The sequence below is a fragment of the Papaver somniferum genome, chromosome 2, assembly GCF_003573695.1.
Source record: "Papaver somniferum cultivar HN1 chromosome 2, ASM357369v1, whole genome shotgun sequence".
NCBI lineage: Eukaryota > Viridiplantae > Streptophyta > Magnoliopsida > Ranunculales > Papaveraceae > Papaver > Papaver somniferum.
The window spans coordinates 61,084,450-61,100,279 of NC_039359.1; the positions used below are offsets into that span (position 1 = coordinate 61,084,450).

The 15,830-nt window shown below is 34.8% G+C and overlaps 1 protein-coding gene across 1 annotated transcript; it reads right to left on the reverse strand.

The window, feature by feature from the left end:
- Positions 1 to 11,521: 11,521 nt before the first annotated feature.
- Positions 11,522 to 13,504, reverse strand: LOC113353392 (transcription factor MYB26-like). The gene is made up of 3 exons (XM_026597010.1): positions 13,130 to 13,504; positions 12,577 to 12,706; positions 11,522 to 12,417 (listed from the first exon to the last, which is right to left on the reverse strand). The coding sequence occupies exons 1-3, from the start codon at positions 13,260 to 13,262 to the stop codon at positions 11,700 to 11,702; spliced, it is 981 nt and encodes a 326-aa protein (XP_026452795.1). The 5' UTR covers positions 13,263 to 13,504; the 3' UTR covers positions 11,522 to 11,699.
- Between the last annotated feature and the right edge of the window lie 2,326 nt (positions 13,505 to 15,830).

The following is a 15,830-nucleotide window of genomic DNA, read 5'->3' on the forward strand; positions in this document are numbered from 1 at the left end:
AACCGAACATTCTCTCTCCTCTCCGTATAACGCCTGTTCCTGAGATCTTATTAGAATATTTTATCAGTAGCCCCATAGATTTAAAGAAAGTGTTTCCACAATCTAGAACTTCACATAATCTTTAACGACGCAAAAAAAAAAAAAAAAAAACTTATGAGAAATTGCACCTTTGTGCGAGGAGCGTGGTGGACATGATCAGTCTGAATTCATCAAAATCCAAACTTTTATATTTCCGACACTCTTACGGTCTTACCTAATATGGAGAGCTTTATTTTCCCAAACGCCGTGGTTTTTCATTTTTGATCGACTTTGGAGATAAATCCTTTTGAAAGAACACCGATGTAAGTGTCAGATGTGAAGACAGTTTGGAGATAAAACTTTTATTTTTCCCGAAGAAAAAGATTATATTAAAAGAAAAATAGAATACAATACAATCAAGTCACTCACTCATTCATGGGTGCTTCCCAATCACTCCAAATGAGGTTTGGGGGAACAAAATTAAAAGTATCCGAATCAAAAGACCAAAGTACAACCAATTGTTTAACAAGATCAATGATCTCATTAATAATTTACTTTTCTGACGACCCCCAAAAACTCCCGCGTTCCTCTCCTTCCACAAAGTCCGACAAATAACATAATGAATGATTTTCCAAACCACTTTACCTCTTCCAAAAAGGACGTTCGTATTCCAAGCTTCAAACAAATGAAATAACATCCTCGACAAAGGCCAAGAGATCTTGAAGGCCTTGATGAAATAATCTCAAACTATAAAAGAAAAAGAACAATGCATAAACATATGATCCGCGGTTTCTTCTTCGCCTCCACATAACACACACACAGCGCTATCTATTTGGATAGATCTATGAGACAATATATCTCTAGTTGGAATAGAATCATGAAAAGAAGCCCATAGTATAAAGCTTACCTTGTTTGGAATTGTACTCTTCCAAAGGTGTCTATTGAAATCACACGGGATTTGATTTCCTGACAGTAATTCATAACACCTATTGGAACTAAAGTCCTCAAAAATGATTACCTCATCGTCACCATCTTCCAGAGTTGAAATAGGGATGTCACGACACAACAAATCCCACTCCAGTCTTTCATTTGCACTCAAACTCCTCTTGAAATACATTTCCACCTCCCATTGTCAATTATCTCGGCTATAGAAGCTTCCTTATGCCTTGCAAGATCAACTGATTTTCTTGTCATTGAAACTATCAAGTTATCAAATCATTGTATCCCAAAATTTTAAACTTGTTGCCAAGGTCGGTCAAAAGGTGAATAGTCAATTATTTTCTTCGATGGGCTCTGATCGGAATAGGGTTGCACACTAACCGAACCGTAACCGCAAACTGCACCGTAACCGCAACAACCGAACCGTAACCGCACCGAACCGATGATCCCACGGTCGGTCACGGTTTTCATTTTAATAACCGTTAGATCTACGGTTTGGTCAACGGTTCTACCCATAACCGCACACTAACCGCACCGAAAAATCGATTATTGTTGGCCCTTGATTTATTTCTATTCTGATCAATCCTAACCGTCTAAAAAGAGTAAACCTAGACTATATAAACTGGAAACCCTAAAATTCTAAGCAGTTTCTTCATTTTTCATTTCTCTTCACTTCCTCTCACAGACTGGGTCTCTCCAGTCGCCTCCTTCATCATCACCAGTAGCATATAATCGCCGCCTCCATCTCCATCAAGACTCAATAGCACCACCACCTCTATGATTCACCAAGAACACCATCAGCAGAACCTTCATCTTAATTCGATCGAACAACCGCATATTTCTCTGGATGTTTTTCTGTGATGGATATAGTTACTTTTGATTTTTTTCTTAAATTTAGTTGATAGAAAACCCTAGTTTTATGTCTGGATGCATGTATTAATCTTGAATAATGGTGTTTTTTTTTAGATTGTCCAAGTAATCAAAGGAGTCTATGAGTAATAGCTTGGGTTTTGATCTGAATGTTGAACTTGATGTTGTTGTTAATGAAAGATGACTGCAAAGGAGGAAGAGAATAACATATTGGATTTAAATCCAGATGTTAAAATTAATAATGATCAATAATTAAATTTGAATTTGTAAATTAATGTTCAATTAGAACTGATTACCTTGTGTATGGTAAACAAATTTCTTATAGAATTATTCTTCCCTTCATTAGAACATGTAGAAGTGATTTATGATTGGCATCGGTTAAAACCGACTGAAAAACCGTTTCAACTGTTCTGAATCGGATCGGTTTTTAACCGAACCGATATAAATACAGTTCGGTGACGGTTTCAAAAATGATAACCGCAGTGGCAACGGTTAGTTGAACGGTTTGGCATGTAACCGCACCGAACCGACGTTTGTGCACCCCTAGCTCGGAATGATCCTAAGAGAAAGTCTTATGGTGGAATCCAAGCTATTCCAAGTGTAGAAAATGTATGGAATGTCAATTCTAATAACTTCCAAACATGCATCATCCACAATTTTTCCAAGACATGTCCCATGATTTTGTGGAAGAGAATTTGGATTCCAAGAAAATGCTAATGTAATCGGCGCTCAACGCCATTCAAAATAGCGCTAAATATGACACAAGAAAACAAAAAAACGCTATAAAGAATGACGTTGAACGCAAATCCTAACAGCGTTTTTCCAAAAGTATATAACTCACCAAATAAAGTTTATGGTTTTGATTCAATTAATTATTGAATGGACGGTTTTCAATGAATTCTCGAAGAATCTGCAACTTTAAAGTTTCCGATTTTTTTGGTTTTACCTTTTGCATGCTGTACACGTCGGCGAGATTAATAAATTGTCGGCAGTAGACTAATCAAGCGCAAAAAAGATGGGCGTTTCTCTGGATTCTATCATTAGAGATGGACTTCCATGATTTACCCTAAATGCTGAGGTGACATATAATTTGGAAGATGAAATTCTTCCATCATGAGACTTGCTCTAATATAAATATAATTGTTGAAAATGGGACAACCTCGGCCGTTTCGCGAAATAGAACTTACTTTTACAGTATTGTGGGCATGAACAAACATTAATGCCAAGACTGAAGTCACTGAACACCATACTTTTACAGTATTGTGGGCATCAATGAATCTTTTGCCACAAATACTAACAAACCTTTTAATTGAATGACAAACATCCAGCTATAACATAAATATTAATTTCATTACTCAAACATATTCACCACCTAAATGCTTGCTTAATCAGTAAAATCTCTCAGGTGAGCTTTGCCAGAAAAAAGAAAGAAAAAGATCTAGTGATTACATAGAGAGAGATCCATTAAACTGATGAACATAGATTGGGCACGTTTTATCTTGCTTTTGTAATGATCCTGGAATAATATATCCCGTTGATTACACCTCAAACAACCCTTCTTTTTTTTTGAGGCGTGTGGTAATTCTGTCGTTAACTACACCTTGAACAACCTTTTTAAAAAAAATAATCTGGTGGTACAAACATAGAGTCTTACAGTTGTATAAACATAGAGTCTTACAGTTGTAGGGATTTTTTTGTCTTTTATGAAACGATATCAACACTTAGTAGAATTGGTATCCCCTTTATAAATCATGATAATATCAATTTGAAAATTAGAATGGTTGAATTTAAGAACGGTAGATTGTGGGCTTTAGTATGTAGACTATAAGATAAATCTAATTCATTATTATTTGAATTTCATAAAAAAAATGACCCAAATCAAGAATGGTAATGTGCATGGTATGGGAGTGTCCACGAATCCTCTCATATAAAAATCGGAAACATGTATCATGTTCATCAATGAGCAGGAATTATGATGTCTGTAAATATAATGGAGTATGATTAGATTAATAGACTTGAGAGTCAGTCAGTGAGAGTACTTGCAAAATAAAAAAGGTATAAAACAGACTCAACTCATTTGAGAGTCCAACGACTAATATAATATGGCAGCAACTTACACAATTGCCTAGCTTTCTGACTTTGGTTATCAAAGAGTGTGTTTTAGATCCAAGGGGTGCCAAATTAGTAGTCGACTTGTTAACTTGGATTGATTTATAACTTTTAATCCAATGTGAAAACTACAGCCACACCCATTTTCTCACCTTCCACCACTGTCAAATCCACGCGTGTAAAAGTTCACACGCGCACCCAAAATCGGCGTATAAATTCTGCCGACACCTAAAATTTTCAAAATTCAGTTTTCTTTTTATTTTATTTCCAAGTTTAACCTCACTTTAAGTTTTGAGATTTTGTATTGAGATTTTGTTCTGAGAGATTGAGATAGAGCCGGAGCGAGAGCTGAAGTATTGAATTATCGAGAGTTGCGAAGGAGCTGATTGAGAGATTCAATTTACTTAGCAAAGATAATCTGAAATTGAAACTCAGGTTCGTTCGTTTTATCTTTGATTTTGATCTTGTTTAACTTTGATTCTGATCTTGTTTAATCTTGATTCGATTCTAGCTTTTAGTTTCTTTAAGATTATGATCTATTATTTTAAGTTACAGAGTTTAATTTAGGTTTTCGAATGGATTTTTAGATATTTTAAGCTTGTTTTTGAATTTACGATCAATGCAGATCTTTTCGATTCAATCTTTTAGTTTCGATTTCACAGAGTTCCAACTCCATTGCACTGTACTCATCTCTAAAGTTCTCCTAAAACTGTAACATGATTTAATAACACTCATCAGGGAAGGCATAACTTTATATGCATAACAGGTTATGCAGATACTCTAAACAATGCATAACTTGTCATGCAGTCAATGTTGGATCTGCATAAGATGTTATGCAGCTAAACAATGTGTGATGCAGGGTATGCTTAACCAATATAATAAGGATTTTTATATGCATAACAAGTTATGCAGATACTCTAAATAATGCATAAAAGGTCATGCAGTTATTTTTGGATCTGCATAAGATGTTATGCAGTTAAACAATGTTTGTATTTTAACTGCATAAGTAGTTATGCATAATAAGTTATGCAGTTCACCATGTTTGCTGTTACTGCATAACCAATTATGCATAATAAGCTACGCAGTTCAGCATAGCTGCTTTTACTGCATAAGCAGTTATGCATAATAAGCTACGCAGTTATGCATAGTTTCTTTTTCTGCATAACCAGTTATGCATAACAAGTTACGCAGTTATGCATAGCTGCTCTTACTGCATAAGCAGTTATGCATAACGTTATGCATAGATGTTTTTACTGCATAATCAGTGATGGATAACAAGTTATGCAGATACTCTAAACAATGCATAACAAATGATGCAGTTAATTTTGGATCTGCCTAAGATGTTATGCAGGATAGATATGATTTGATTTTTTAAATTTGATCTTTGCTGTTGTTGATTTGATATTTTAATTTTGAGTAAGAATTTTTTTTCAGAAGCAACATGCAGGATAGATATGTTTGATTTTTTCTCTTTTTGTGTTTTGCAGGGTGAAATGCCTGTTATTAGTGCACTAGCTGTGATTCACTACTTCAGTGAATTCTTAGCACATCATGTTGATGTCAATTCAACTCTGGAGAATTTGAAGACAGCCGTTTGCCTGAAGTGGACTCGTTTACTACCTCATCATGTCAGTTTTTCTTTTAATGATGGAAGCAAGTTTTTGCGAGTTGATTCTGATTTTCTGCTTCAGTGTTTTGTATCTCGTTGCCACTATAAAGGTCAGAAGAGCTTTGATTTACTTGTAGAAGTTGTCTCCAATTCTTTCAATTGTTCTATAAGTCGTAGTAGAGCTTCATCAAGTATGCATTTAATAGAACCTGAACCAGAACAAGCTATGGTGAATTTCCTTGAAGATGGTTCTGTCCCTGTTAACAAGGTTCTTAGGACTGAGGGTTGGGATAAATTACTTGGTGAAGTTAGTAAAGTTTTTTTTGGAGGTGTAGCAGAGGTACGTATTGCAGTGAAGAAATACGAGCTAAAGTCTGGGTATGTTCTTGTATATACTAAGAATGAACCTAGCAGGTTCTATGCAAAATGCTCTAAAGAAAATTGCCCTTGGGAGTATAAGGTTTGTGCTGTTGATGTTGAAAACAGGATGCTTAAGGTTAAGAAATATTATAGCAGTCATCACTGTGGTGTGGGATGTCAAAGTCTTTTCCACAGGATCATCAGTAAATTTGTTTCTAGTCTTATCAAGGAAGAAATCAGAAGTGATCTGAGTATCAAAGCTTCTGATTTGAAAAAGTTCTTTAAACATAGTTACGGTATCAATATGAAATACTACCAAGCTTACAATGGAAGAGAGAAAGTGTATGAGGATATATTTGGTGATGATGCAATTTCGTATTCGCATCTGGTATGGTATGTAGATGCCATTCGCAGCACAAATCCTGGGAGTTGTATTGATTTTCAAGTTCCAAGGGATGAAATTGAATCGAACAAGGATAGTTTAACTGATTTAGAAGTTGAAGCACCTTCAAATAAGTTTGTGCGTATTTTTATTGCTTTCGAGGCATGCATCAGTGGTTACGTTACCTTCGTCCCATGATTTATGTCGATGCTACCTTTCTTACAGGGAGATTTAGAGGATGCCTCATGGCTGCAACCGGTATCAATGCTGAAAATGGTTAGTTTTCTGATAATGTATCCTTTTTATATATGTGCATAATGTTTCATGCATTATTTATTTTGGCTTCATAGTGTTTTATGCATAATATCTTATGCATTACTCTTTTCACTTTTCTGGTTATGTATCAGTTTTGTTTAGATACATAAGACATTATGCATTTTTTATAGCTGCATAATGCCTTATGCATTACTATTTCCACTTTTCTGTTATGGAATTTATGCACGTGCATAATGCATAAGACATTATGCATCATTTTTTTAGATGCATAAGACATTATGCATCATCTTATTTAGATGCATAAGACATTATGCATCATTTTATTTAGATGCACATACTTTATGTATACGTTGGCTTGATTTTATAATTTTTTAAGTCCTGAACCATGTTTTCTTGCTGTACAGGGTTCTTTCCACTAGCCATGGCCCTAGTACCTGCTGAAGATAATGATAACTGGGAATGGTTCATGAGGAATTTGAGTAATGTTGTTGATCATGATCAAAGGCCAATCACATTTTTATCCGATCGTGCAGAAGGATTAAAGAGATCGATTCCAGTTATTTTCCCTGGATCCTTCCATAGTTTCTGCTATTATCATCTTAAGATGAACTTACCTATTAATGCTTCTGACGAAAGGTATGGTGCCGTTATTGATGCATTTCATGCTGATGTATATGCTCTTAGTCCTGAAGGCTTCCAAAATGCCATTGCTACGATTAGGGGTCTTGGTTGTGGTTGGGTTGCAAACTATATTGAAGATATACCTCCCGAGAGATGGTCAAATGCCTTTTTTCAGGGTTGTAGGTATGGAAGGACATCTTCTACTCTTGCTGAATCCTTCAATAGTTGGATGAAGGTACATAAGAAGCTCCCTGCTAATGCTCTTCTGGATCAGATAAGGAAGGATGTGATGAGGATGTTGTCAGAAAGGATAAATACCGGTAAAAGTTTCATAACAGTTCTCACACCGAAGAATGAAGTAAAGATGAAGGCTCTTATTGATGAGGGTTTAACCTGGATGTTTATACAGTCTGATACTCATGTTTATGAAGTGGAGGGCGGGGAGAGTTCTCATTGTGTTAATCTTGAGATAAAGACATGTACCTGTCAGAGGTGGCGCGTCTATGGGTTTCCATGTGTGCATGCTTTTGCTTCGATAACAATGTCTGGTTCTAATCCATATGATTTTGTTGAACCTTATTTCACTACTTCATACTTCAATAATACCTACAACCATGCCATTCATCATATTCCAAACTACAACAAGCCCCGAAGTTTATGAAGGTAATCAGATTATCGATGTGCCTGATGTTAGGAGGCCGCCTGGGAGACCACCAGCTAATAGAAATTTGAGCAGTTACGAGAATCCTCCAAGGAGATCTATTCGATGTGGTAATTGTTTTGAGATTGGTCATCACAACAAGCAAACTTGCACAAAGCCTACCTGCTACAAGAAGCCGCTGAAGCAGCCTAAGGGAAGTTAAGGGAGAGAATTTTTCTTTATTTTAATTTCTGTATGAGATATGAACAAGTACTTTTTCATTTTGTATTGGTTTTTATGAAAAAAAATAATTCTTTTTTCACTGTTCATTTCTGCTTATATCAGATAATGTTATTGCATAGTAAGTTATGCATTATTTTTGAAGATGCATCTAATGCATAACTTATTATGTATTATTTCTTGAAGATGCATAGTAAGTTATGCATTTATTTTTGAAGATGCATCTAATGCATAACTTATTATGTATTATTTCTTGAAGATGCATAGTAAGTTATGCATTTATTTTTATGAAGATGCATAACGGGTTATGCGTCATTTTTATAAGATAACGTTATTCATTTTTATTCTTAAATGCATAATAGAAAATGCATAACTTGTTATGCATTATTTTGAAGATGCATAAATTGTTATGCATTATTTTATGAAGATGCATAACTTATTATCCATTATGATAGTACAGTTTTTCTAATTTTTGTGAAATAAGATTGTAGCACATATATATAAGAAGCACTGGAAAAAGCATTGATATATAAATATATAAAAAAATCGAAAGTTAACAAGATATAAATTGTTTAGACATGCTTCATACCAACACATTATGCATAACATTACACAGCTTAATCATATTGCTGAGCAATTGCATCCCAGGTGTCTTTATTTGCATCTATCTTCCAACTGTTAACCGGATCTGTCAGCATTTTCAATACCAGACTTATTCTTTTCTTGTTGGCTTTTTTTATTGCATCTTTCTTTTTCAACTTCAGCCATTTCTCTCTGACTTGACATTTCATACTCATCTTCATATAGTAGCATACAAATATGAGGCAGTCTGGGTGATGACCTTGTTCAGGAACATTCTTGCAAATAATATCCTTGTATATAAGAGGTTCCCTCTTTATATCCACAATTTCTGGAGATATCTTCATTTGGTCATGTCTTTTGATCAAATAAGGCATACAAGCCTTTGCCATTATCAGAGCTTGATTCTTGCATTTAACTTTAAATCTTGAAACACTGTTATAGAAGTTCCACTCACCCTCTGAAAAGTCATACTCTAACAATGTCCAATGTGTACCAGCAGGATTTTTCTTTGTTATATAGTTCATTGGAATGAACATTTTCTCAACTGAGATAGGTCATGCTGTCAATGTTGGATTTTCCTTTGTTATATAGGTCATGCTGTCAATGTTGGATCTGCATAAGATGTTATGCAGTTAAACAATAAGTGACGCAGGGAAGGCGTAAAAAAAAATTTATATGCATAACTACTTATGCAGATAACCTAAACAATGCATAACTTGTCATGCTGTCAATGTTGGATCTGCATAAGATGTTATGCATTAAAACAATAAGTGACGCAGGGAAGGCGTAAAAACCCTTTTATATGCATACCTACTTATGCAGATAACCTAAAGAATGCATAACTTGTCATGCTGTCAATGTTGGATCTGCATAAGATGTTATGCATTAAAACAATAAGTGACGCAGGGAAGGCGTAAAAACCCTTTTATATGCATAACTACTTATGCAGATAACCTAAACAATGCATAACTTGTCATGCTGTCAATGTTGGATCTGCATAAGATGTTATGCATTAAAACAATAAGTGACGCAGGGAATGCTTAACAGAAACAATAACACTTCTTATATGAATAACAAGTTATGCAGATACTCTAAACAATGCATAACAGGTCATGCAGTTATTTTTGGATCTGCATAAGATGTTATGCAGTTAAACAATGTTCGTATTTTATGCAGTTAAACAAGTTATGCATAATAAGTTATGAAGTTCTGCATGTTTGCTTTCATATGCTTGAAATATACATTCATTCTTAAGGTTCATAAACAAGTACCTCTAAGCTTGAAATATGCTTCTTGAGCATTGCTTTCTTCATTGCTGCAAAGTCCCACCTTGCAGCTCTTGGTGTAGCATTGGGATTGAACTTGACAATGTCTGATGATGATATCTCAGCTATGTACTGCATAACTAGTTATGCACATTTATTTTTGTGCCACATAACAAGTTATGCATCTGCATAACTGGTTATGCACATTTTTTTTGTACTGCATAACTTGTTATGCACATTTTCTTTGTACTGCATAACTAGTTATGCATATTTTTTTGCATCTGCAGTGATTTATGATAAGCATAACTGCATAATGTCTTATGCATTACTTTTCTCACTTTTTCTGGTTATGCATTATTTTGTTTTAGCTGCATATTGTCTTATGCATTACTTTTTTCACTTTTCTGATTTATGGATTTTTATGCACGTGCATAATGCCTTCTGCATCATTTTGTTTAGTGCATAAGACAATATAAGGGAAAATTTAGATGCATAACATTTTTTCTGTTTCTTCTACTTGATTTTTTCTTCTTCGTCTGTTTCTTCCATTTTTATTGAAATGTATTCTAGGGTTTAGTAAAAAATGATTTACTTCTTTGAATTATCGATTTTAAATGATTTATTTCTTTAAGGAGGAATAGGGAAAGAAACCGGCGGAGAAGAAAAAAAAATTATGCCCAAAAACGATGAAGGGTAATAAAGTCTTTCAGTACGTTTTAAATATTTTTAAATAATTATGGATGCGACTGTATCAAAAATTAATTGTGGGCCTGGCGGTAAGGTTTTTTTTTTGGGCGTGCGCCTAAAATTCCCTAATCCAATCCCATCAAAATACTAAACCCACTAGGCACAATCAGAAACCATTCACACATTTTTTTGGTAAACAAAAACAGAAATTCGATAGAAAAGAAAAGCCCAACGATTGAATAATTGAAGTTGGAAAACGATTTCGATTTCTTTGATAATAATAATTTTTCCGGAAGAAAATGAATAATCGATTTAACTGTATGACAATTAGTAAGGTCTTCTCCACATAATCTTCAATGCCAACAAAGAAAAAGAACTCTCGACAGTCTTATGAGAAATTGCACCGTTGCGCCAGGAACGTGATGCCCTGGTGGTACTATATATGATCAGTTTAAATTCCTCACTTGCCAAGTGTGAAACCAAGAATTTATATTTTAAACAGAACACTCTACCAAATATGGAGCGAGGGGGCTCTCTTCTCTTGGCGCAAAATTTTATATTTTGATTGATAAAATTATTTTGATGGAACAAGAAAACGTACAGTCCTCCTAGGTCAATATGGATTGTGATATGGATGCACTCTTATTTTCATAAACGTCTTTCCGTAGACACCTTTGAGCAAAAAAAAATCCGTCTGGCTGAATATAAACAAACTCTAATTCCAGTGAAGGAATCAGAATCATATAAATGTAAATGAGATACACACCTCGGTCCATTTCTCAAAAGAGGCCTTACCTGATGAGTTCATTTCCTGATTAAAAAAGCTAAGCCAGAAAATGGATATTTCAAGAAAAACTACAAATGTGCCAGTGTGTGGGCGTAAGCAAACATTAATGCAAAGATACATACATGTATAGGGACTGAACACCATAAATTACCTCCTAAACATTAAAGAATCTTTTGCCACAAATAAATATCAAACCTTTTAATTGTAATATTAATTTTTCCCGAATTGGTTCAATGAAAAACATCCAGCTACGACACAATTATTAATTTTATTACTCAACAATTTAACCACCCCACACCAACTTAAATGCTTACTTAAAATGATGGTGTTGCTGATGATGATGGAATGAAGATCAAATCAGCACATTCAAGTTGATTGTTGAGTAAATTAGCAGGATCATATAAAAATGGCTGATGAGTAGGGAAATGACATGGAGCGATTCCAGTACTTGATTGATCTACTTGACCATGAGAAGTATTAGTAGAAGACAATATACGGCATTCATTACCATTGATGAATTCTTCTATCTTTTGATCACCATGAAGATTGTCATGCGGATTGATCAAAGCCGTTGAATCGGTATTCGTGTGCATATGATTATCGATATCAAAGGAGGACCACGTAGGGTCATATAACAAAGGCTGAGAAGTTTGTGGCATACTGACCCAATCAACATTGAGATATACTGGATCTTTTGTGAATTCTATTCCTTGATCAAAACTTTGTACCAATGATGTTGGACTGCTAAGGATGTCGTATACATGTTTAGGACGTTGGTTATGATCAGAAAATGTGAAATTAGTGTTGGTTGTATTAGTACTGACTAGTACTGATGATAATAAACCCTCATTAGACGTCGAAGCAGGAGTATTAACATGCGACGATGACATGGGAAAAACAGTTGTAGTTTCAGTGGTATGATTATGATGATTTCTTGGTGGTGAGATGAGTTTTTTCTTTATGCTTGAATTCCAAAAGTTCTTGACTTCATTATCAGTTCTTCCTGGTAAATGCTTTGCTATTTGAGCCCATCTGTAGTATATATATATATATATGAGAACATATAAGGCCGGGAAACCGAAAAACAGCCAGATTATTGTTTAAAAAATGCATTTGCTGATCCGCCACACTATTATAGTACAAATGCCACAACTGTTATTTTTTGACGAACGAGAATGAAATTATACATACCTGTTGCCGAGAACCCTATGAAGTTCAAGGATGAGAGATGCTTCATTATGAGAGAAACTACCACGTTTTAAGTCTGGTCTAAGATAATTAATCCATCTTAACCTGCAACTCTTTCCACATCTTTGAAGACCTACATTATCATTCCATATGATCACTTGTAATTATTTTCTATCTCTAAGAAGAAAATAAAATATTTAGAGAGAAAGATCGAGAGGTGTGCTGAAACTTTGAAGCTCATGCAATTATAAAGATCAGATCAAAAGTAACAGAACGAATTATATGAACTAATTAATGGAACTGACACAAACGTCTTCCCAACAAATAGATTTAGATGATTTTTTTTCGTTGTTTGTATGTCTCCCTTCTGTTTCTGTCGTTCTTTTACATATTTACTTAATAAAATCTCTCGAGCTTTGCGTGAAAAAAAGAAAGAAAAGATCTAATAACTACATAAAGATAGACCCATAAAAATAAATGATGAACATAGGTTTTGCTATTTTTGGGTACAAATCTAAAGTAATGTTGGTATATGTTCTGTAGAAGATAAGTATACCTGCAAGTCTCGGAACAGAACTCCAGCAACCATGACCATGTGTAGTAATATAATTTATGAGCTTTTCATCTTCTTCAGGTGACCATAATCCTCTTCTTACCTTCTGTTTGTTACAGCATGAATGATGTCCCATCTCACTCAACCTCACTAAAATCAGTGACTACTGCTAGTTGTACTACTGAAAGTCTGTGATAATGCAAGTAATTGTGGGGGACGAAGTTTGCATCAAATACTGAGAGAAGAGTCAGTAGTACTATGGTGCTGAATTTAATGAGGGACTGAAGGAGTACTATGATGACCTAATCACAATCTCGGCTAAAAGCCTAAAAGCTGCTGTTGTACTACTTGTAGTCTTGTATCCTATCTCTATCTCTCTTCCAGCTAATACCTAGCTCTCTGTATGAATGAATAAATGAATGAATCATAATGATTTTGAGGTTGAGTTTGATTGGACATGCAGGTTTTTCATGTTCATGTGTCATTCTAATATTTTAGGTTATCCCTAGGTATCCATTTTGGGTAACGCGTTAGACTACCCTTAAGGCCTTAATGTGGAATAGTGGTGGAGCCATGTGTGCAAAGAAAATAAATGTACAAGGCTTTTGTGTGTAAATAATGGTATATACTCCACTTGCTTGTGTAATGTGGAGGCGTTTGCCCCACGGCAGAGGTAGTCAGGTATAGGAAAATTAAAGTACTAAGTAATAAAGTAAAACTAGCCAGATGCAAATATTTGATTGTAACCAGCTCAAAAAAAATCGAAGAAAATAACCAGCTCAAATTGGCAAGTGAAGTTTGAAATAGACGAACAAATTCTAAACTATATCACTGAGCTTGAAGATCAACAAATAGTTGGCTTTGGATGATGTTGATCGCAGCCTGAAATAGGTGAAAATGAACGTAAAATTTTCCATGCAAATTAAATTAATGTACCACGAGCCAGCAGTCAACTTCTTATGATGCATTCATGCCACAATATCTAGCACAAAGTGCAAAAAAATAATCTAGAGACTCAGAACGGCTACCAAACTCCTCGTACATGTATGTACACAATTCCATTGTGTTTTGTTTATTTGTAAAATAAAATCTAAAAGCTGAGAGTTTCGACTTCAGAAAATGATCAGTTTCACCGGCAGATATAGACGATCCATATTTGATACAGGTCGACTAACAAACTACCGTTGCAAAATTTTCAGCTTGTAGTTTAGTCGCTCTTTGAATAGTTTGACGTGGAGGAAAATGCAAAACCTAAGTTATTAAAATTTATAAGCAAGAGCCCAAATGCATTAGCGTCTCTAACGACCGAGTCATTAATGAATAAGAAACAAAGGTAGTATGATCAACACCCAAACAATCTATTAAAATGACAATGATTAGTGATGATAATAATGTCAAGAGTATTATTATTTAGATAATGAATACAAATCCTAGAAAATTATAGAGGTATATACCAAATAAGGAAAAATGCATCACTTTCGTAATAAACTTTTAGATAAGCTTATTTGTTTGGATTAGGATTCTCTCGTTTATGGAATGTTTAAGAGAATGCAGAGGTTACTAATTCAGCTTAACTCCTCCATTTTTATAGAATTATCGCGTCTCACTCACAAGATTCCTCATCGGGGGTATAGATTTGGCTAAAGCGTCAAAAAGGAGAAAACCTTAATGATCTACTTAACCAAATTCATTAACTTATCAAAATCATCATTATCACCCAATAACGGCTATTTTGCCATATTACCATCTAGCGGAATTCTCAAGGTAAATTGCCTGATACAGCAATACCCTACTTAGATTGCATTAGTTCCCAACATACATGTTACTTGTATTAGTCTTATATATATATATATATATATATATATATTTTTGTGTACCGATCCTGGAACCTCTGTTAGATGAGGGGATAGGTAGACAATGTGCCGGCACGGCACAACAAAAGTGTTTGGTGTGTTGTGCTAGATTGTGCCCAAATAAAAATTGTGTTGTGTCCACGAATGTGTTGGCATGACAGCGGTTAACACCTTTAACATGAACAAAGCTACATCCATGTTACTCATCCATTCATCCATATTAGAAGAGTTGTATTACTCGTATGTAATGGGGAATGCGGAATTGTTGAATATGAAAGCAAGTATTAGGTATGCGAGCAAAACAAAGAAAAGAGGAAAATTGCCCCCACAAAGAGGGGAGATATGAAGGCCAAAAAGATGCAAATCCATAGACCCTACCATTTTTCCTTCTCTATACGGCAATACCCCATTGAGAGCAAAATCCTGGAAATCACCCAAGAAAACAAATATATCTACCTGTCATTCTTGATTATTTTGGATGTATAAACAAAGCTTTTGGGTAGTTGTTGATCTTCTAACTAAAACTAGACTATCCTATGGAGATGCATTATCTTACGTACCTCCATGCAGTTAAGAGAATGTCAAACTTTTAACAAATTTTGAGATATTGTATAAAAATTTGTTAGGCCCCAAATATGTACTTAATGTTCACAAAATTGACTCCTGAACCTATTGTATTTAACTTCCTATGTACAGTGTAGATTCATTTTATTTTCATGACCACCCAAGGTTTGTGTGGGAATGATCCAAGTCAACCGGAGACTAATAAATGTAAAACTCTGTTGATCCTAAGTTGAGAATCGTCTCAAGGTACAATGAGGGATTCTAGCTCCTGTCCCAGTGCCAGGGAT